At 42.9% G+C, this 23,249-nt stretch overlaps 1 protein-coding gene across 2 annotated transcripts; it reads left to right on the forward strand.

The window, feature by feature from the left end:
* The first annotated feature begins 94 nt into the window (after positions 1-94).
* NRSN1 (neurensin 1) lies at positions 95-17,444 on the forward strand. 2 transcript variants are annotated; one of them, XM_012526585.3, is made up of 4 exons: positions 95-255; positions 2,004-2,076; positions 6,821-7,017; positions 15,705-17,444. In XM_012526585.3, exons 3-4 carry the CDS (start codon positions 6,829-6,831, stop codon positions 16,101-16,103), a joined length of 588 nt encoding a protein of 195 aa, XP_012382039.1. In that variant the 5' UTR covers positions 95-255; positions 2,004-2,076; positions 6,821-6,828; the 3' UTR covers positions 16,104-17,444. The 2 variants fall into 2 exon arrangements, with proteins under 2 accessions (XP_012382039.1, XP_004462111.1); XM_004462054.4 differs by having other exon boundaries at positions 95-237.
* Positions 17,445-23,249: the final 5,805 nt, after the last annotated feature.

Raw genomic sequence — 23,249 nt, forward strand, 5'->3', positions numbered from 1 at the left:
CCACGGTGCAGGCGCGGAGGGGACGGCGGCGGGCCGGCCCGAGCGCGCCCCCGCGCCCGCGGCCCCGGCGGCTGCGCGCGCCCGCGGGGCTCCCGGCTGTCAATCACGCGCAGGCTGAGCCGGGCTGGGCGCGAGCGGCGGCGGCGGCGGCGGCGGCGGCGGCGGCGATGGGACCCCAGCGAGAGATCTGCGGCTAGCTGGCTGCACTTGCTCCACGGGGCGGCATCGCGGGGACAGGTGAGGCGGCGGGGACAGGTGAGGCCCGCGGAGCCGCGGGGGCGGCGGGGGCGGCTGTCCGGGCTCCATCCGCCTTTTTCCAGTTCTCCCTGCCCTCCCCGCCCTCTTTCCTTCCTGTCTCAAAATCTTCATCCTCTCTCCTCTCTCGCTCGCTGTCGCTCCCACTGCTCGCTCCCTAACCTTTACGAAGCGTGCACGAACGTCTGCCCCCAGCCTGCTCAAGAAAATACGTGAAAATACATTTTAGGAGTAGCCAGCTCTGTGCTTTGGCGGTTCATGGCTGGTGTTATGTAAGAAGAATTGGGGGGTGGGGGGGTGGGGGGCTAGGGCTAAAAACTTAAAAGACTTTCCTTCTTGCGAGACAAAGTTGTATGTTAGGCAAGAGCGAAATAGAGGTATTTGGAGTTTGCAAAGGCTGGTTTACGTTCCGGGCTGAATTTACCCCCCACTTGCCTTTCCCACTCGTGTGCCGTGTCTGAAGTTGCTGGAGTGATTCGAAAGGAGCTCAGGAGATACTCCTTTGTGGTGCCGGGGTGGGGGGTCTAGCCAGGCTAGTGGCCTCAAAGGAAGCGGGGGTTTGCCTCACTGGGTCGTGGCTCAGGCTTTGTGGCAGAAACGTTGTCCGCACCTTGGAGAGCTCCATGGGCTCTGGAGCTGGCCACGTGGAGAAAAGGTGCTGGGGTGAGCGCGACAAATGGGCAGAAGGGCGAGTCCCTCACGACAGACAGACAGACAGAAGCGACAGGAGACTGGGGGGAAAGTCGTGGCCTCCAGTTGGCCTGTTTGCTTTTCCTGGCCCAGCTCTCCCATTCGGGATCTTATCGTTCGCCTCTATCTCCGAATCACCTCCTGTACACTATACCTCTCACATGCTCCTGTACCGGGAAGAGAATCTTCAAGGTTTTTGCCTTTGGCCATATCGACTGACCCGGAGAATGCTGAAAAGGTTTGTCAGGCCTCAGCCAGGCTCACTCCCCTCAAGTCTTTTAGTTCCCTGCAAATGGATGGGATCTGCTCATCAGAAAGAATTCTCAATGACCTCTCAAAAAATATGGCCCCACTTATTTTATTTCACATGGCAAGAGTAATGTAGGAAGCCAATAGCTCTAGAGCTGGGAATGGCTTTTTAATTAAATCTTCCGAGGGCACCTGCTTTTTCTTAGGCAGATGGAAAGTAAAATGATTATGATAGGAAGACAATGAGCACGGGAGGAAAAAAACCTGATTTGAAGATATAAGATATGATACTATGGAGTAAAAATCAACCCAATGAGTAAACATCCAAAAAGCCTTAAGTCTAAGATGTATATAAACATATCGGAAAATACAAAGGCTGTAGATTCACTCATTTTATAATACAGTGAAACAGGTATCAGTAGATCAATTCTGGAGAAACTAGGAAGCAAGTAATCTTTACATTTAGAATTTGTGAAACACAAATGGATCCGTTTAGCTAGTATTATTAACTACATGGAATATGCTTTTATCCAAATAAGATTAGCATTTGCATAGCACATAGTTTACAAAGAACTTTTCACTTATGTTTTCTCATCTACTTATAAACTCTCATGCAAGCACATTTAAAAGTTATAAAATATAGACTTCAGTTTAAAAAAAGACTGCTCTGGAACAAGAGGTTTTTTGTCAATGTTTTTGTCAGTATTAAAATGATTCTTTCATAAGTTATAAGAATGGTTTGTGAAATTTAGATTTTGATCTGTATCACATTCTGCAGAGTTGTTTTTGTTTTTGTTTTTCTTAAATAGGATTGAAGAATGTGCCACTAAAAAGAAAAGTCAAGGAGTAAACCAAAAGAAGAGAAAGAGGAGAACTTCAAAGGTAAGACACAAACTTTATCATGGGTAGATTTATATGTACCTTGTGGTCTACATGTAGATAAAGAAGAGATTAAAAAAGAATATGAGTTCTTTTTTCCTTATTATCTTGGTTTCAGACTTTATGTACCTGACTAAAAATATATCTTGACAGAATAAAGTCATTGATAATGAGTAAGATAATTATACATCATTGCCCTTCTTCTAAAAATCTTAAAATTGGCTACTTATCTACTGATTTAGAGATTATTAATAAACTTTAGAATACAGGGCCCCAATCTCTACCACCGTGCTAGGAAAATAAAATATTTCTGAGATAATCCATTGATAGAGATATGCTTTCAAGTGGCTTATAAATTACCAGAAAGCCCTGTTTAAAACTGAAAACTCTGTTAGCCAGCTTTTAGGCCTTCCTGAATCCACAGTGAATCTGACTGAATCTTTTAAGTGAATTGCCCTTTTGATTTGGTATTGTATAAATGCTCTAAATTATCTATACATCTATACATCTATACATAAAATATCTATAAATTACCTATACATTGTCTCTGGCAGATATGGTCCTGTGGAAAAGTGGCTCTACTGGGAACTTTCCTCTCATTATCTCAGAATTATTTCATGGGAGAGAAAAGCAGTATGAAAAATAATTGAGTGGTATGTCTAAGAGAATAAATAGAACAGGGCCTGTGTTTGGTCTCACAACTGACTCACATAGTGCCATGGGAAAGAACTCTTTTTTGTGCCTCAGTTTTTTTGCCTCTCTTCTCTCAAGAAGACCAGGAAGACAAATAAACCATGTCTGTGATGCTCTTAGAGGTTCATGAGGCAGAAAACCATTTCTTCTTTCATGGGTATGAAGATTTTTAACAAAAATTAACTATATATATTAAATTGAAATTCAAATTTACAACAAACTGACACTATACTGTATTTGTACACACAGCAATCACGGAAACATGTAGGGTTTGTTGGTCTACTAGAGGCTTTCTCAGCATGTCCATTCCCATTCCTTGCCTGTACATCTTTTGTGGGGCCCATTTTGTTGTAGATATTGCTTTGTAAGTTTATCTCCTTCCAACCCAAGAGCCCACTGAGAATAGACTGTGTCCCACTCACCTTTATAACCATCTTATCTAACAGGTGTCTAGCACATATTTCATGCTTTAAATCAATGAATGAAGGATGAATGAGAAGTGAAGGAACACTTGGACCATCGCCCACACCAACCAATCTAGAACAGACTATTGGGGAAAGGGGCTAAAGTATGATTTTCTCCTTTTAGGGGTCTTTAAAATAGGATATTGTGTTCTGTGTTGCTAGGAAGTGAGTAGTTACCTAATGTCTACCCATGCATGCAATTCAGATAGATAGTATGGACAGATTAAAAAATGAATAAAACCATGGATCTCTGCTTATTGCACTTAGAGCATCTATTTAGGGAAGATAAAAACAACTTTCTCTTCCTTGATGACCGAACAACCAGATACTAATTTTGCTTGCATCCATGATGGCGATGCTGGAAGTAAGGAAACAGCAGACTTCATTTTAAAGCTGGACAATTATTAAACTATATATGTTAAAGTAGCATTGAGGCAAAAACAGAAAAACTGTTGAATTTGCCTCAGCTCTTATTTTTTACAATACCATAGGTGTCAGTCACCAGGTAGATTCCCAATGACTTTAGAAATCTCTGTATTAGACAAAAATTTATTGGCCCCCCTATCAGGCATGAAACTTGCTGTTTGAGACTTCATAGGTTCAAACCCCCTACTCTAACATGTTATATTTTAAAATCCATGTTCTTCCAAGTGCTCGTTCTCAACTAGAAGTGAGTCCCAACTAGTAATACATTCGAGATGATGTATGAAAGATGAATGAAACATCTACTTTTTAGACAACATAATCCTGAAGTAACAAGTTAAACAAATAAACAATATACAATCGTTTAATTTATTTAGTACCAAGAGACTAACCTTACTAGTTGCTTATGTGCTCTTTTCAACCGAAGCTTCATATGTAATACAGTAAAGCAAGAATTTGGGACGATCTGACAATTTATGGATGAGGGTTTGCGAAAAGAATCAACTCATTCTGTAGATTCAGGACCCAAGACTCCTGGAAAACTCCATCTGGAAGGAATTAGAGGTTGTCTGGTCCAACCATCTTATTTTAAAGATGATGACATCATGGAAGAGAGATTAATGAACTTGCTTAACCAAGAGTAACTGGTCACAAACTAGCCTTCAAGTCTGGCGCCCTGGCGCTGTGTGGTCAGCACAGCACAGATCATGTTCTTTTGCTTTGTGTTCCAGGGGGGGAAATAAAGTTTGTTGGGATTCCTTTTAAGTCATCTAACATCATTTGAAGTCCTTACCGATTTAGTGTAGAATCTTCCATTCCTCGGATTCAAAAGCATTCGTTTTAGGATACTTCCCTTCTCTTTTATGATCTTACCCATACTGTTTTTAACAAAGTTGAGCTACTGAGTATCACCATATAAAGCTGAGACATGAAACCTATTGTGCCGGAAACAGGCTGTGCAGGGAATGAGTGTGTGTCACATTGTCCTGTGCTGTGTCAATGCTGAGAAAGCATGGCTTCATCATCAAGAGAAATCGCTCTTACTGTTGCTATGAGGAATTTTTTACTCCTATCTTATCTATTTTTGTCCTTTTTCATGTTAAAATCTCTGATGTTTTATAGAAGGCCTGAAAATATATATGTAGATGAGCTGGTACTGATTATGCAAGTATGATTCAGTCCGTACTCCTGCTTGCTGTATTAATTAACTAACATCTTTCATCTGCTCCCTGACTCATGACATAACCTTTAGCAGATGATTTTCCTATGCCTCAGTTTCCTTAATGACAAAGCAGAGCTAGGAATACTAATCCCATCTCCCCTTGACTGAAATTTCATTAGAATGCCTTAAAGAAAATGCTTTTAAAATGATTCTACTTCTATAGCACTAGTAATGGGCTCTCATTAATCATCTTCATTGTATTAGCATTGACTAGAAGGTACTGAAGAGATCCTCCTGGCATTTAAAATATGAAAACCAGGTTAACATTCTTTTGCACGGTCAGACTTTGATGCTCTAATCAGGCAAAGTACATTGTAAAATCTTGATAGTTTCAAGAAATAATATCCTTCTGAAATGTTTAAAAGTGAAAAAAATATACTTCGACCTCCTCCGCACACTTTGCCCAGGTGACTGCTTTAGATGATAGCCAAACCTGAAACAGCTAGAAGGAATGAGGAGGTAGGCACTAAATGTAACACTGACCGCCTGTTAAGAAGCCAAGGCGACTTGGCCACCACCAGTAGCACCTGGCTGCTACATTTCTCTAAAAGCAGGGCCATATTTTTTGTTTCCAAATTTGGCTACACTTTCTAACCAAATCCATTTGCGGCTAAGGGCACACATTTACCAGACGTCCTTAGGAGTTCACTTTGTGACCACAGGACAAAGTAACGCCAGCACTCCTGGATTCATCTTTGATTTTAGCTCCATGGTTCTATCCAACCAAACTAAGGGCCACACATGGAACTTGACGAACTCTAGATGGCTTTAGATTGCTTTTTCCTCTTTCAGAAAAACATTACCAATTTCTTTCTTGCAAAATAATTGGGAGCGAATAAGCCTTCTGTTGGCCCTCTGCACAGGCCTTGAGAGAACCTGTAACTATGTCTACACAAGGAAAACCATCTCAAAGCTACTCAAAAAATCCAAACTAGTTCATCCTCCCAAGTACACACTTATTTGCTTCTGGAGATTAGAAAACCAAAGAAGAAAGGGAGACAGAATTCACTTACCAAAACTACCGTCCCTCCATAATTCCATATTTTCCCATGAACCAACAGCCATGTCCATATAAATTCCTATCTCTAAGCATGTTTGTTGGGTCAGGTCAAGTTGAAATTTCCATGTTAAGACAGAGTGCCAAGCAGCCTACCAAAGACATAGTTTCATGTGGCCAAACTCTGAATTCTTATTGATTCTCTGACTTTTCACAGAAAACAATGAAAGGCTAGCTCTACCCTCCACGTTACAATATAGCATCCCACGTGGACAGATGTATCCATAAATAATGACCAAAATATGTGGTGTCAGAGTTAATGAGGTGTAAGTTATTGACTAGGCCATTTGGGATTAATAAAGCATGAAGTGGAAGTTGCTCAGCGGCTTTCCAACAAAGCTTCTGTACATATCAACAATTAGTTAAAATGTCAGAGGAAGATACATAAGGTCAGAAAGCAAAATTTCTGACTGCTAAGAGGGGCACCATGTAGATTCCACAAGGGAAACCCTGAAGAACCTGAGAGCAGAGTCTGAGACAAATTCTCTCTGCAGCGAGGGAGAGCACCTGCCTAATTCTTTAACGTCTAAGTGTAAAGTCTACTGCATTCAGAAAGATTAAAGGTTTCCTGTCATGGCAATGAGAGTCTCTGCTTCTCTGCTGCCATTTTTCATGTGCCGCTAGCTTCAAAGTTTGGCGTAATTTAAGTGAGCTGCGCTGTTTGTGTCTTTGTTTCATTTATGGAGACCCAATACCCATTGTTGAGTGTGTGGGGATAATTTTGCATTAAACAAAAAAGAACAGCTTATAAGAAAGAGAGGTCTTTAAAGGTGTCTTTTAGAGAAAGAAAAGAGGCTCCTACTACTCCGCCTGGTTGTCACCTTTAATCTGCCCTTTGATCCTGAGGGCGAGCCCACAGGGCTGACCCCGTGGGTGCTGTCGTTCCAGCTGGAAGGATGAGTTCTTGCAGCAGCGCCTGTGGGTCCAAGCAGGCACAGCCTGCCACCGAGGGCGGGTACCAGCGCTACGGCGTCCGGTCCTACCTGCACCAGTTTTACGAGGACTGCACCGCCTCCATCTGGGAGTATGAGGATGATTTCCAGATCCAGAGATCACCTAACAGGTGGAGCTCCGTCTTCTGGAAGGTAAGTGAAGAGCATGCGTTTAACTCAGGAAATGGGAAAAGTCATGGATACGGCACATACTGTAGCCAGAGAGAACTGAGAGGTTTAGTACTCTCTGTGTGTGCACTGCCCCTGGTGATAGTAAATATATTTTTCTTCTCATGTAAAGAAGACTATAAATCTCAGGCAGAGGAAAATGTCTAAACACAGCACAATTGTTGATTAGTAGGTTAAACATAAATAGGTGTAATCACTCTCATTTATTATTATTATTGCTACTATTATTTACATGCCACCAAATTCATTAAGTATGAAGTCATCCATAGACAAAACATTATGTGCTGTCAACCCCCCATTCAGGCTCCATAAGTATCATTTGGCACATGCTGAAATGATTATTAAAAAGAAGTGGTTGGGTATCACAGAGAGTTAATGCCAAGACGTAGTACAGTAGTCAAGATCCCAGCTCTGCCTCTACCAGATATGTGATTGTGAGAAAGTTCATCTTTTTGAGCCTCAGCTTCCTCAAATGTAAAAAGAAGGGGACTGATTTGACAATTTGCTCAGCCCATCAATATACAGTGAGTGAACGCCTACTCTATGCCACATAGTTTCAAGGTGCTAGCGGTTAAAGCAGTAAGCAGATAGAATAAGACCCTGCCTTCATGGAACTTTTGATCTAACACAGGGAATAAACAGAAACAAAATAAACCACAAAACAGAGTATCAGGAAGTCGCAAGTGCTACAAAGACAAATCAGGACAAGGGATAGAGGGAGACGGAGAGCTGATATGTAGCTATGCTGGCTGTAGAAAGGTGCTTAGAGGAGATAGCATTTGAGCAAATATCAGAAAGAGCTGGGAGAGCAGACCTTAAAATTATCAGGCTGAAGGTCACTCCAGGCTAGGAAAGTAGCAAGTCCAAAAGCTCTGAAGTGGGGAAAAGTTTGGTGTGTTTGAAAAATACCAAGAATTCCAGTATGGTTGGGGTGAAAAGAAAGATGGGGAAGTGGCAGGTGTTGAATCCAGAACGATAATGGGGCACAGATGCTGCAGAGCTTAGTAAGAAATTTGGCTTTGACCCTGAGAAGCATAGATAAGAAGCCATCTGAAGATCTTAAGCAGAGGAGTGACACGATCCAACTAATATTTTAACAGGAGCATTCCGGCTGCTATATGGAAAGTAGGTTCTAGAAGGAGGATAGATGCAACCAGATCATTAGGAGGCTATGACGATATCCAGACAAGAGGTGATGGTGGTTTCGATAAGGGTGGTGTTAGTGGAAGTGGTAAAGAGTAGCCAGGGTTAGCCTCAAGTTTGCAGACTGGGTTGCCAGGACAAGCTAATGAATTGGGTATGGGGTATGAGAAAAAGAAGAGTCAAGGATGATTCCAAGGCTTGCAGCCTGAGCTACTTAGTGAATAGTGTTACCATTTACTGGGATGGAGAACATTGGGAGAGGAGTGGGATTGGTGGGGAAACAATTACATTGGAGATGCCTATTAGAAATCCAGTACAAATCTATAGTGGCACTTTAACTATACCAATCTGCAACTCATGGATTATGGTTTATTGACATATAGAGTGTATTTAAAGACACCAGACTAGATGAGATCACCAAGGAAGAGAATAATGACATAGAGAAGAGGGCATCAGGACAGACCACATTTAGAAATTGAAAAAAAAAAAAAGAGGAGGGTTCTGCAAGCGATACTGAGAAGATCCAGCCTTAAATGATACCGAAGGTCCCTTCCAGCCCAAACTTCCTGTGCTGATGAGGCAGCAATCATCTCCAACTTTCCTCCCAAAAGCCCAGAAGTTTTAACATTGCTATTGCCATGAATTTGCTATTTATGGGCAATAAAGTGTAACAAGAGGCAATAAAGCATAGAGATTAAGAGCATGGGCTCTGACTTCAGACTGGGTTCAAATCCCAGATTTTACACTTCATAGCCCTCTCGCCATGGATAGGTTAATTGGCCTTAATAGGCCTCAGTTTACTTATTTGTAAAATGAGGATACTTATAGTACTTCCCACATAGAGTTGTGAGAATTAAATAAGATAGTATTACAGAGGCCTTGGAGCAATGTCTGATAGACAGTGCACTGTCAGTAAATTTTGGTGGTAGTAGCTCTCATTACTAGATGCCATACAGAACACTGGGTTCTAAAATGGAACTGAGTTAGAAAGCTAGTGAATAAAGTAGAGTAACCTAGTTGTTAACGTGGGTTACCCAAGACCTCCCAGTAATATTAAAATCTAACTTGTGTGGCATACTCTGGGTTAGAGCGGGGTGACTCAGCATCCATGCCTGTAGGACTGTCATCTCTGATGCATCCTTATTGGCTTCGTAGATGAATATTTACCCAGATAAGTGGGTGGTTGCTTCCCTGTTTGTCAAAAAAACAAATATTTGCCTGACAGATCTGTTGTGCCAGGAGCTAAAATGCCACTGACATACAGAATATTGCAAGCATTCACATGGATCCAGAGCACTGGCAGTTCTGCCATCTGTGAAGCTATAAACCCACCAAATAATACACAGCTAGAGTGTAGAAGAACTCATGGTCAATTATCAGTCCAGAATTCACATTTCAGTATATCTGCCCTTCTATTTTATATAAACAAGATCCGAAAGTTTGTGTTCCCTGATGTTCCAGACTTACTTCAGAAGAAAAAAAACGCAAAAACTCCTGCCCTCGTGGGGATTATATCCCAGCAAGTTGCAATTCTGGGATTCATATCCTCATCATAAAACACTGGACAGGGAATTCAGAAAACTACAGTCAACCTGAATAACCTAAAATCTCACTGTCTTAAGAGACCTCATCTCTAGCAAGGGAATAAACCAACTCTTCTTAGATGTCCTCAAAGGGAATGTGAGAGAATTCATCCCAATGGATTTATAAAGTGCTATGTAACAGTGCAGGTGAAAGCAGTAGGTATGTACTTATGTCTACTCTGGTTTCTGTTTTGGTCTGCTAAGGCTGCCAACGTAAAATACCAGAAATAGGTTGGCTTTAATAATGGGAAATTTATTAGGGTGAAAGCCTACAGGTCCGAGGCTGCAAAAATGTCCAAATCAAGGCATCGTCACAGATGCTTTCTCACCAAAGATTAGCTGCTGATCCTGGACTTCTGCCATGAGGGGAGAGAAAATGGCAGCTCTCCATCTGGGTGTCTGCCTTCTCCTCCAGGGTGCTTTCTCTCAGAGCTCAGCTGTGGGGGATCAAGTACATGGCAGGGCTCATCTCTTCAGTTTGAGCTGCTCCATGGGCTACCCTCTTGGGGGGCCTCTTTCCTTGCCTCAGTGCTCTGACGATTTAGAGTATACACAGCCTCTGGCCTCAAGGGCCTTTCTCAACATCTCGGCACTTCGTCTTTCTGCAACTGCAGGTGATCCTCTCGCACAGGGCAGGGCCAAAATGGCCGCTATCTTTTTCTGTTTGTTTCTGCTTTTGGTTCTTGGTTACGTAAGACTCCAGAGGAGGGCAGATACCTAACCTGGGTCATGCCTCAAAGGCCCTCAAGTGATCTAATCAAAGAGATCTAATTAAAGGTCCCTTAACTGAATCTAATCAATAGACCCCATCTATACTGTATTTACAGGCAAAGGAATGGGTTAGCTTAAGAACATAACTTTCTGGGGTCCACAAAAGACAAACCAGCACAATTTTTATCATGTTTTTCCTTTCATTTCCGTTCATTTCAATCTGTGTCTCCAGATGATTCCTTAACTCAAGCCAGCACCTTTGTATAGGCAGCATGGTGTGGGGTGAGCAGGTAGAGAGAATGGAGATTGGAGTCTGTCTTAGTTTCCCACCTGCTAAAACAAATACCATACAATGGGTTGGCTTAAAAATAGGAATTTATTGGCTCATGGTTTTGAGGCTAGGAAAAGTCCAAACTTCAAGTGTCAGCAAGGTAATGCTTTCTTCTTAAAGATTGGCATTTTGAGGTTGGCTGCCAGTGATTCTTGGGGTTCCTTGAAGGCTTTTCTTTCACATGGCAATGTCCTCTCCTTTCTCTTCTGTCTTCTGTTGACTTCCAGCTTCTAGCTTCTTTTGACTTCCTCTCAGTGACCTAATCTATAAGACCTCTAGCAATGGGATTAAGACCCATCCTGATTCCATTTCAAAAGGTCCTATGTACAATGGGTTCACACCCACAGGAATGGATTACGTACCAGTTTTTTTCCAGGGTACATAACTCAATCTACTGCAGAGTCAAGTGGACCTGAGCTAGAATCACATACTGTCTACACAATAGCTACCTCACAGTGCTATGCTGCCTTTCTTTCTACAAACTTCCACATGTCGACTATGCAGTAGGCTCTGCAATCAGCTCCAGGATTCCACTGAGAGTAAGGTACTATTCTTGACCTCTGGATATGACCTGAAGGAGTTCACAGGCAAACCTGGGAGGTAGATATGTGCATGGATTGCTGCAGTACAAGGTGACAAGCACTCCCCTAAAGGTAGTCACAGTATTTGCTGAGAGCCCTGGTAGGGAAGGGGGAAAGGGGAAGAATAGGAGGAAGAGTGGGTTTCTGAAGCAGCCTGGGAAAGAAATGGATCCATGAAAGAGATTACCTGTGAACAAGGAGGAACAGAGCATCCCAGTAGCAGGAACAACATTGCAAAGGCCGAGATTTATGAGAGTACGGCACATTCAGTAGACTGTAAATAGTTCAACATGGTTGGGGTAAAAGTTTAGAAGCTGGGGGAGAGGGTCAGAATATGAAACTGGGAATCTATGCAAGAGCTAGATCACAGACAACTTTAAAGGGCTTTATAGTAGAAATTTCTCCAGAACCCTTTGGCTTGGGTACACTGAAGTGATATCTCATGATCAGGTGTAAACACACACACACACACACACACACACACATATTACACATGTTCTCTGTGCCTCAGAGGTTCTGGCTTGCTGCATGGTTGGCTTGGCCACTTCAGTTGATCCCTGTGACATGGTCCCACCTGCTCCTACCACCCATCTCTGCTGCTTGAGGATTGAAAGGGCTGTCATGAAAATTTTCTTTCTTATCTTTGTACTTGACCTTGACTGAGGCTGGTGCTCTTGATTGTCTAAGCAGCCTCAGTAGGGCAGGGACTGAGCTACTGGGAGAAGGATTCTCACCCTCAATCATTCTTCCTGCACCTCAGAGTTCTCTTCCTTCTTCCTTTCTCCTCAACCCATATTAGAAACTTCTCAGAGTCTGTGTGTAGATGCAAGGCAAGACTGCTTCCTCTGTGGCCTGAACATGAAAGTGAGTCTGGTCCTTCTCTTTCTTCTGGAGAGCCCCTTAAACCCTCCTATCTGTCCTGACAACTCCTGTTTCCCATCAGCCATTTCCCTAGGGGTGACTCAGAGTTCAAATGTTAAGTCTTAGATATCTCTTCAAAGTTTTGCTAGACAATAAGGAGTTGGATTTTATCCAAGAGATGAGGTGAGGAAGACCATTGAGAAAAGAAGCCATGTGGTATTATTTCTGTTTTTAAAAGATGTCTCAGATGGCACCTGAAGGATGAGACTAGCAATGAAGACCAGGCAGGATACTGTTGCAACAATTCAGGAAAGGTATAATAAATTCTTCACTGTAAGAGGAGCTATGGTGATGAGAAGGAGAGAAAGATTCAAGAGAATTTTATGAGGTTGCGCCCCCTGCCAAGTGCAGTGGTGCTGTGAAAGCTGTATGAGCTCAGACATGTAGAAGGACCTAGATGGTAGCCTGCCATTGGCCTTTGCTTTGTAATGCTCAATGTCCCTACAAGCAAGTAAACCCAAAAAGTAGGATCAGAGGAGCTGGAATCTTCCACCACTGCTATCAGTTGACACCACTCCAAGCTCATGCTCTGCTCAAGAGCGCTCAGCAGCAGTCCTCAGTGCTAATGAAGAAGAAGCCATTCATCCTTCTTTATGCGTCTCCTCTGAATTACCTCCAACCCAGATGGCTCCTTTCACATTTAGCTCCATCCTGCTTTTTCTCTATACATAATGTTCTTCCCTGCCACACTCGTTCCTGCTTCCAGCAGTCATTACTGCCAGAACAGCTGTGTTGCTACTGCTGCCAGCTCTGCCTGTTGGTGGAAAGTGCATGTTCTGGCCTCATTAGCTCAGTAAGATACAACCAAGAGACTGTTGGGTCAAAATAACAATAGTCTGTGTGGCCTGTATCCCCTCACCACCATAATATCTAGAATCCAAGTTCTGCTCCTTAGCCAGTCCTTCCACCAGCATGGTCTGGTGTTCATACATCCTGCCTACAACCAACAGGCTCTGCAGAGTCACAACACAAAGACTGTCCTTGCCACTGTGTTTGGGGTTTCATGACCTGGTGATGTCCTTCTCTTTCACCTTTTGTGTTGACATAGCTGCCCCACAGTTCCATGCTTCTCAGGTCTAACTGGTAAGGTGGCAGCCCTCTCCCAGAAGCATTCCAACTCTTCTGTGTGGCCCCAAATAGCTTTGCTCTATAGTCCTGGAACCATTTCAACTTAGAACTAATTCCAAAGACACTTTTTGTGATACTGCAAGGTATCTCAAAATTGTTATTCCCTCCAATACTCTACAATGCCAATAATGTACCAGGATTATGCTGACGTATCCCAACTCCCTCTCCCCACCTCCATTGTACTTGAAAGGAGTTAAGGAGCAGCCTACTCTTGATCCTTTCTTCAAGCTTGCAATCCCATCCTCTCCCTGATGTGTTTCAACAAGTTTGGATTCCCTCTATGGGCACAGAATATGCCTCCTGGAGACCTTCATTAGACTTGCATTGATGCAATGCAATCCTTCAATTCAGTTCAATTCAGAATCCTTCAATTCAGTTTTTCATTATGCCATCGTCCCCTCCAAGATGGCAGACCTCCCTCTGGTACTCTGACATAAATAGGAAGATGAGAAGGCTAAGTGAGGCCAGATATTTCCCAGTTCTTGAAATAGGCAGGAGTTCTGCCATCTGTAAGTGACATGGTTTGCCTTTTAGCATCTGAATGATATTCCAAGAGTTATGTTAATCCATAAAGCGTTGCTCAACTGAGGAGCAGACTGCTTTAAGAATCAGTCACATGGCTCCATACTCAGCGGTGTGGTGGTTTAAGCTAGTCAGTCAGGAATATTTATTGAGCCCAAAGCTGGAATGAGAGCTGTGGAGAGGGAAGAGAGAACTAGAACACAGACAGCGTTGACTTCAATTGCTCTTAAAAATCCCAGAAACGAAGATGGATACAGTTTTGTTACCCTCAGTTTTTGAGAGTTAGTGCTAGTTCTTGAGAAGGGAGAAAATTTGCTAACCTAAGACGCATGTCACCATGGATATTTAAGTTAATTTAGTTGTGTATTCAGAATTTTCAGGATAAGTTATTTTTAGAAAGTGGCAGTGGTTAGTCTTGGAGGTAAATTTATTTGTCATCATTTTTAGAAGAAGGTGAAAAATGATCCAAAATGTTATTATTTTATAATGCAGTTTTTCCTGTGGTACTTATATTTTGTGTGATTTCCATATTGTTCTTCCAGAAGATATCGTATTGACTCTTTTTGTTTGTTTTAATATATTATTAAATATATATTTGTTTAAAATAGTATATAAATCTGTCCTTATATGATGATAAAAACTCTGTTAAAACTCAAATAAAAAGTAAAATAAAATACAGAATAATAATTGAGGAAGTATTCTGGGTATAACGAAAACTGGAGGGGGCAGTCTTTAAAATCACGCAGACCAGTTATGCCCCCTACTAACTCTGGGTCTTGGGACAGTGATTCTTTGGCCCCTTAAACCTCAGTTTCTTTGTAGTTGAAATGGAGTGGAAAAAAGGTTTGTGAGAATTAAGTGAAAACCATAGGGAAAGGATCTAGCTCTATGGCTAGCTCAAAATAGATGCTCAATAAATATTAGTTCTCCTTTCCCTCCTTTTGTTATGGTGGTGGACTTACGAATATGTTTTCCTCTATTACCCCAACTTTCTTTATTATTGCGTTACCACTAAAATTTAATAAGTGCATTTTAAATGTTCAAATTAAATGGTGTTATGTGTTTGGTTGTTTTTCAAATCTTGTTTTTCTAACGAAAACCAGTTAGAAACAGGAGGAAATGAAAAAGATGTTTAAAAAAAAATAACTATATGAGTAGTTCCTTACACAAGTGTGCCCCGTAAGGAGAGCCGCCCAGCGCGAAAGAAAGTGCAGCCTGCCCAGGAATGGTACCGCACACACGGAGAGCTGACACAACAAGATGACGCAACAAAAAGAAACACAAATTCCCGTGCCACTGACAACAACAGAAGTGGACAAAGAAGAACATGCAGCAAATAGACAGAGAACAGACAACTGAGGGGTGGCGGGGAGGAGGGGAGAGAAATAAAATAAATAAATAAATCTTTAAAAAAAAAAAAAAAAGACCAAATGAGGCAATGTAAGTAAACAGGGGGCTTCACCAGCGCTAAAGCACGGCTCAACTAGAAAACAAAGGAAAAATCAAGACTCCGTGCTGCAGCTTCCGGTTGGCGTTAAACTCAGAAATGTCCTCCTTTCACCTGCCTTTTTAACTTGGGAAATCATTCATTTTTTTCCCCCGCAAATTTGGGGCCACTGGAAGTATTCACGTCTCTCAGAAAACAAGTCCCCCCACCCTCGAAGACTCAGGGGAGAGCTGAAGCGCCCGGCTTCTTACAGCTAACTTGCTTCTGTTTGTCTCTTTCACTAGGTCGGACTCATCTCTGGCACAGCCTTCGTGGTTCTTGGATTGACTGTTCTGGCAGTTGGCTTCCTTGTGCCCCCCAAAATCGAAGCCTTTGGCGAAGCCGACTTTGTGATGGTCGACACGCACGCCGCCCAGTTCAATGCCGCGCTCGACGTCTGCAAGCTGGCGGGAGCGGTGCTCTTCTGCATTGGAGGCACATCCATGGCCGGGTGCCTGCTGATGTCGGTGTTTGCCAAAAGCTACTCCAAAGAAGAAAAATTCCTCCAGCAAAGGTTTAAAGAGCGAATAGCAGACATCAAGGTCCACACGCAGCCCATGACAAAAGCTCCGGGCCCAGGGGAAACTAAGATCCCCGTCACCTTGTCCAGAGTGCACAATGTCCAGCCTCTCTCGGCAACCTGAGACATTTCCCAAGGGCCCCTCCCCACCGTGATTGTTAAAACGAGAAGGCCGGGCTGGGCGATGACCGGAATTTGGTGTTGACTTGATCCCGGCCGTGCTCTGCCACGGGCAGGGCAGTGAGCGAGCTCAGGCTAGCCCAGTTCAGGTGGCCCTGGGGAAGGTCGACGCCATTCTTCAACCTGTACACGCGCGTCCAGCTGCGTAAAACGGGTGCCTCTGTGTGCCCACCAGGAGCCCCTCTGGGTCTTTCCTCTCATGTATCGTGACTTGGTGTCGTGTCCCGTATTATTTGAAAGCGCAGAGCACTTTAGACCAGCCTTACTCGTGGCTCACACAGTCTGTTTTATTTTCCAATCTTGGTTTTTCTAATGATCCCTGCTCGGCGCCACCTTCCGTTCCTGTCTCCTTGTGTGTAAGATACTGTCATGTGTGCTCATAGACAAATGGAGTCTCCTGATTTTGACGCAGATGTTAGTCCTGTAATTATATCTTAGCAAGAGGTTCCTCAGACTGGACACATTTATCAGAGTTCTCCACACATCTTTTTGTTCTCTCCAGCTGTTTTGCCAACTTTAGAATCTTGAAACAACAACAACAACAAAAGAATATTAAGAGTTATCTGTTTACGCTGTGTTAAAAAGAGCTGAGTTAGCAACCGGGAAATTTAAGTTCCTATTACTGATCAGCTGTGTAACCTTGGGAAAGTCCTTGGACCTCCCCAGACCTGTTGCCCCATCAGTAAAATGGGGCCCTGCCTCTGAGGTCTCAGGACCCTCCTTGCCCAAACACCTGCAGTTCCTTTTTTGCCTCGTGTCTTTGTGTCTGTCCCTCAAGGATGTTCATGATTTCCTTGTGGCTCTCACCATGGGGGATTCTGTGGGGAGTCACCAAGACAGCAGCTTTGCCACAGCCCTGACCCTTAAATATCCAAATCCAGCAGTTTATACAATGCTGTCATATTTTTATAAAGACAAAAGCAAGCCATCCTCAACCTATAAAAGGGTTTTCTTTCTCAAATAAGTAGTATTTTCCCGCAAGATGGTCATCTCATCCCTTTGCACTTTAATCTGTGCATTTGAATTAGACTGAGGAAAATGGAAGAAGTGACCTTGGTAGTCTCTAAGAATTTGTGCCTCCATAGAGGTCTGTCTTTTGTTTGTTTCCCACCCACTCCCCACCCCCACTTCACCAGATAAATAAAATATAAGCAGAACCTGGAATTGCACTGTCATTCCTTCAGTGTGGCTATTTTCTCTCCAACATGTAATTTCCCATTCTAAGGTTGAATGAGCTCTGATGTTCTCCTGGCTAAATGGAAGAATAAATGAAGTAATTAATGCCTTTTGTGTACACTGTTTATTTTTCACAGTCCAGCATAAAACACAAGACAAATCAGTATCCTCAACAGCAATCACTGGCCAGATTTGGAAGAAATGTTTCCAATTTCCTCAAGTTCTCTACCTTCCTGTAGAAACACTTTTTAGTAGTTCACCTTTGATGCCTTAATACATGCCACCCAGCACCCATGAGCTTGAAGGTCCGCGTGCTTGCTTCTGTGCTATGTACCAGTGAATCTTTGAGAATGAAACTTGACCTTTGAAAGCCTCCAGCGTGAACAATAATGGCTGACTGGGCTTGGAAACGTTCAGGTTAGAGCAGCCATAAAAGAAGACACTGTGGTTCTCACACCAAAGGCCTAAAAGAAGCCAAGATACACTGAGTGGCCACTGGGCCTGAAAGAGCAATTCAGCATGCCCTGTCCTTGCTGTTCCACCCAGGCTTTGTGGAACTGGGTTCTTGTAAGAGCCCTCCCCAGCCAAAATGGCAGGAGTTGGGGGTAACTGTAGGAAAGCAGAGGAAGGAGGCAAATGCCATTAGGAGATACTGCTTGGTCTCGGGGAGGTATGCGGGCCAAGCAGCGTCAGAGGGTGGGAGCAGGGAACTGACGGCTGTAAGGCTATTGTCAGGCCTGGGCTGGGCAGACACCAGTAGCATGGCAAACTAGGATGGTCCCAGGCCTTGGTCTTGGGGTAATCGTTTGCCGCTGATCCACCTCTTCCCTCCAGTACTGAAATCTAAATCAAATGGAAACCAGATCTACAACTAGGGAGGGTGTTGGGGGAAAGGGTGCTAAGCATGCAACTGGAGAAACTTAGAGACATGCTCTGGCCTGGAGATCATGGAAGCAGAGACACGTGGAGCTGGTGGAAACCTTAGCTAATAGGAGCCTACCTCAGGCCAAAGCTCCACCTCCCCTTCCAGCCACCTCGATTTCCTTGGGCCCTTCCAGTGATTGGATGACGAGAAATGGTTATAAAACTCATCCCCGTGATTTTCCCAAAGTCTGCCCTTCCAACATTGGGCAAAATCCCATAATTCAAATTTACATGCAAGTCTAACACCTCCTAGGGGATATATTAGTATTTCTTCAGGGAGACATTTCTATATGTTCTTATTTCCTAATTTGTCCCTGTCACCTATTACATGAGGCCCCCAAAAGTATCCAAAAAGTATTTATGAGATTCCCTGCTTCTGCACAAGCATTACTTTCTATCCGCACAGTTCCTCAAGGCTGAAAACTGACCACGGAAAGCCTCAGGTGCAGCTCTTAGCTTACTCATGAGGCTTCCTGGGACCTGGCCCAGTGCCTTTCCAATTTTTTTCTGGTACATTCCCCAGAATGTGCTCTTGTCAGACTCCACCACTCCCCTGTGCTAATGTGCCTGCACTTTCAAACCCCTCTGCTTTCACTCACAGAGTTTATCCCCCCAGACATAAGCATCCGCCCATTCTCTGGCTACTGGGCTCATCGTTCAAGGCCACGTCAAGAAATAATAGCAATATACTAAGAATGAACACACATTGACTGCCAGGCACTTTCAAAACATAAGATATATATATTTATATATATAGTTATTTAATCCATATAAAGTCTTTTATAATAACAGCCATATAATAAGAATGAACACACATTGACTGCTGGGCACCATTTGAAGCATGAGAGAGATATATATATATAGTCATTTAATTCTTATAATAACCCTATGAGGTTGGGGCTACTATCATATGCCCATGCCCATTTACAGCAGGTGAAACTGAAAAAAAGAGTGGGTAACTTGTCCAGTAAGTGGCAGGGCAAGCTCCAAGCCCAGGCGGTCTGGCTCCAGAGTCTACACTGCTCTCCTGTCTGCTCTTCTGCCTCTAGAAACGCCCCCGTCATTTCCTTGCTCTCTCTTACACTCCTCCTCAGGCTTCATGACTCTCCCCTAGGTGCACCCAGCACTCTGTGCAAGGGCGTTCCAGGGCACGTACGCCTCATTTCCACATCCGCTTCTTCCATTAGAAGCTACACTGTTAGCTGCCTGCGTGCAGGGGCGCATCTCAGTTGGGGGGTGAGCACTCCCAATTGCAGTCTCACCCAGAACCAGGCAGAGCACTGGCACCAAGGACCCTGAAGGATGATGGAGAGAGGCACTAAGGTTTCCGTGTACCTAACGTGTGCGTGTGTGTGTGTACACGTGTATCGGTAAAACACAAACAGAATTTGTGGGGAGGACGGAGATTTACGGGGTGGCTATGGGCGCCCCCGGTCACAGCCCCTCTCCGTCTAACCTTGGGCGGGGGAAGCCCAGTCTCCTGGCCAGGCAGCCACTCCTGGGTCTTAAAGCACAGTCACCTGGCCCACGAGCCCTGCCCACTGAGCCCAGCACCCGGACGTCCCACTCCATGGAGAAGCTGAGAGCAAACTAGACCTGCCAGGTAAAGACCAGAGGAAATGGTCTCCAGCAGTCCTGACTTAGCAAGCTAATTCCCCATCCTTAAATAGGAAAGCATAACCAAGGACCACCAGACGCCTGAGCAGAGCCAGCAAATGGGGAGCGAAAGGCTAAGCGTAGGCAAAGAGATGCCAGAAATCATAGGAGACCCCAATTAGCAGTGAAGAAGAAATAATACCAATAAAACAAAAATAGAAAACTATGAAAAGGAACATCAAATAACTTTGTAAAACAACAAATTACTAAAAAAAAAACAAAAAAAAACAGCATTTCCCCAAATGTAAAATCTCCCTTCCCATTAAAAAAAGAAAAAAAGAAAAAAGTTAAAAGCCATAGATACCCAATCAAGAAGAAAACAAGGACAGAAAAATGGCAAAGAAAAAATTATCAATAAAATAATAAAAGATAATTTCTCCAGGCTTTAGAAAACATACATCTCCAGATTGGAAATGCCTACTCAAAATTCAGCAAAGTGATCGGTTAAAAAAATAAAGACAAATTTTTGCAAAATTTTAGGACACAGGAAATAAAAGGATATAAGCCATTTCTAGAGAGAATGGGCCACCCACAAAGTGATAAAAATCAGAATGGAAAAATGAAAGGAAGAAAATGAGATTACATTCAATAGATTAGTTGATGGTAAGGTAATTTAAAGTCTACAGGAAATACATGTTACTCTTATCAAGAAGAAAAAAGAAATGCAATAGAAACTCCAAGAAAAATTAAATCTGCACAAGAAAATCTGGGTACAAATCATAAACTAGGTTTTGGTATGTTGGGGAGGAATTGGAAAAATCCAAGACAAGAGAAGTCATTTGAAATTTGACCTTCTCAATGGGTACAATCTGCTTTTCAAGGGACAGGAGATGGGACATTGAAACCACAGAGAAAGAAAGACCCACAGTAGTTCTCCAGTGACGAATATTTACAAAGTCAAAAGAATGCAAACTCTGTTTATTTTCAACCTTCAGCATGAAATGATAGGCCTAAAGTTGGGAGGCAGAAGGAGAAAATTAGTGGAGATAATGAGTGATACTAATATCCTCATCCAATAAAATGAAGAGTCAAGTAAAGTTTGTGGAAAGACATAATGGTTTAAATTTATAACTTACAGTTACAAAGACAACCCAATGAAAGCACTAAAGAGAAAACAATGGAAGAAGGAAAAGGAATAGGATAAGATGTAGGGGAAGTAAACAAAACTCACGTCTCGCATTGTAGGAAATCAAGTTATTGTCTCAAATTAATAAGTCAAGTAGGGAGTATATTATTTAGTTATAGGAGAAGCCATAGAAGAATTTCAAACGGGAAGTGTCAAAAGAAGTTGCCTCTGAGAAGGACCAGCGAGGTCAAGAATAGGGGAGGATGTTTTTTATTCACAGAGTGAAGACTAAAGCAGATTTATATAGATTTTAAGCTAATCACTGTTGTGTTAGGTGCAATGAAAATGAGGATCCAGGGCAGAAGGGAATTTAACCTAGCTGAGGAGGTGATGCCTAATCTGAGCCTTGGAAGAAGTAGAAGTCAACCAGGAGCTAACCCTGGTTTTTAGGAAGGGGGGAGGGGAGTGATGGGAAGAAAGAAAAGGGCTTTTCAAAGCAGAGGCAGCAGGATGTGCGAACACAGAACCAAGAGTGCAGAGGGTGCTTTGAAAGGATGAACAGAAGCCCATTCTGACTGAAGCAGCCCAAGAGCGCCCTGGAGAGCGTCTGGAGGTGACGGGGCCACAGAGCTGCCCCCCTCCAGGAGCATCATCCATGGTGCTAGCAGCTCTAGAGCTGGGCAACAGGGCATAGTGGGGAGTGCGGCTGAATAATCGCCATGGGTAAGGTTTTCTACAGAAGGCAAAGATCAAATTAGAGGTGGTGAGGGAGCTGAGGATTATGGACAACACCTTACAGCACTGCCATGGGGAGGGCAGCAGGAAGCCCTCAGAAGGGAATGAAAGGTGGTGGAGATCTGGTGCTCTGAGTCCAGTCTTTGGGTGTGGTGGGCTTCTCTCAGGGTCCTAGGCTGGACCATATCTCCAACTTACAGGGGAATCATTTCTCTCATCACTTCCCTTGCCTTCTGAGGAAGGAAAACGATAGCAAGAAATGCTGTTGTTTTGTTTTTTGTTTTTTCAGAATGTGACCTCCAATAATTGCCACTCCTATATTTTGCCCCTGGGCTGATTTATTAGTTAAGGGTGGAAAAAAGGCAGGGAAAGTATCTACAGGCTTTGTTTTGCTACACATTCTCTATCCAGAGGAGAAGATGAGCTGAAGCTCAGGCAAACAGAACAGTGCAAAGAAGATAATAATAATAATAATAGCTGACATTTATCGAGGGCTTCTCTGTGCCACACAATGTGATAAACCTTTTTATGCACCTTTGCATTTACTTTTATTTAGTCTTAAAATAATTCTAAGGATGACTACTCTTACTTCTTCCATCTTATGGATGAAGAAATCTAGGCTCAGAGAGATGCAGTAATTCACCCAAGGTTACGCAGCTAGGAAGTGAGCCAACCAAGATTTAAACCAGGTATCCTGTCTCAGACTCCCTCCCTGTGCATAGATTCTGCTAGAAAGGATGAGAAAGTAGCTGCATCTCATCTCTGTTCAAAATGTCTCAGATTCTAGAGCAGACGTACATCACTATTGAAGGGTAATGGGAATATGGAGAAGCAAGAGAAAACTATAATCGGTGCAACTTATAGACTGCGGTTAACAGCAATACTATAATATTCTTGCATCAATGCCAAAGCTGTACTATGTTGATAATGGAGGTGTATGGGAAAAGTGTGCCAAATGTATGCTATGAACCGTGATTGGTAGTAATAGTCTGATGATATTATCTCATAATCTGTAACAAATGTTCCACCATGGTGTAGTGTTGTATGGGAAATCCACACATCTGTATGATCGTTTTGCAAGTTCACAACATCTGTAACAAATATGTATATATATATATATATTTTAAATAGTGTGGGTTGGGGGAAAATACACCAAATGTAAGATAAGGGCTATAGCTGGTAGTGATATTTTGACGATGCTCTTGCATAGTTTGTAATAAATGTTTCACAACAATGCAAAGTGTTGGTGGAGAGGTGATGTATGAAACCCCTGTGTGATGTTATATATGTTTATTTTGTAAGTTCACAATCTTTACTATACACTTGTTGTTCATGCGTGTTCATGTATGAATAGTATGCTTCAGCAAAAAATATATTTTGAAAACTGTCTCAGATTAAAGACCCCTTTAGTTGCAGAGTGCTGCACTTTTACAGAGCACAAAGTGGGCAGGAAATATATACATCTATTAGACTACATGGGAATTCAGTCTGAGTCCTTATGGGGAAACAAAGGCCAGACTCTTCCAAACTCAA

The sequence above is a fragment of the Dasypus novemcinctus genome, chromosome 22, assembly GCF_030445035.2.
Source record: "Dasypus novemcinctus isolate mDasNov1 chromosome 22, mDasNov1.1.hap2, whole genome shotgun sequence".
NCBI lineage: Eukaryota > Metazoa > Chordata > Mammalia > Cingulata > Dasypodidae > Dasypus > Dasypus novemcinctus.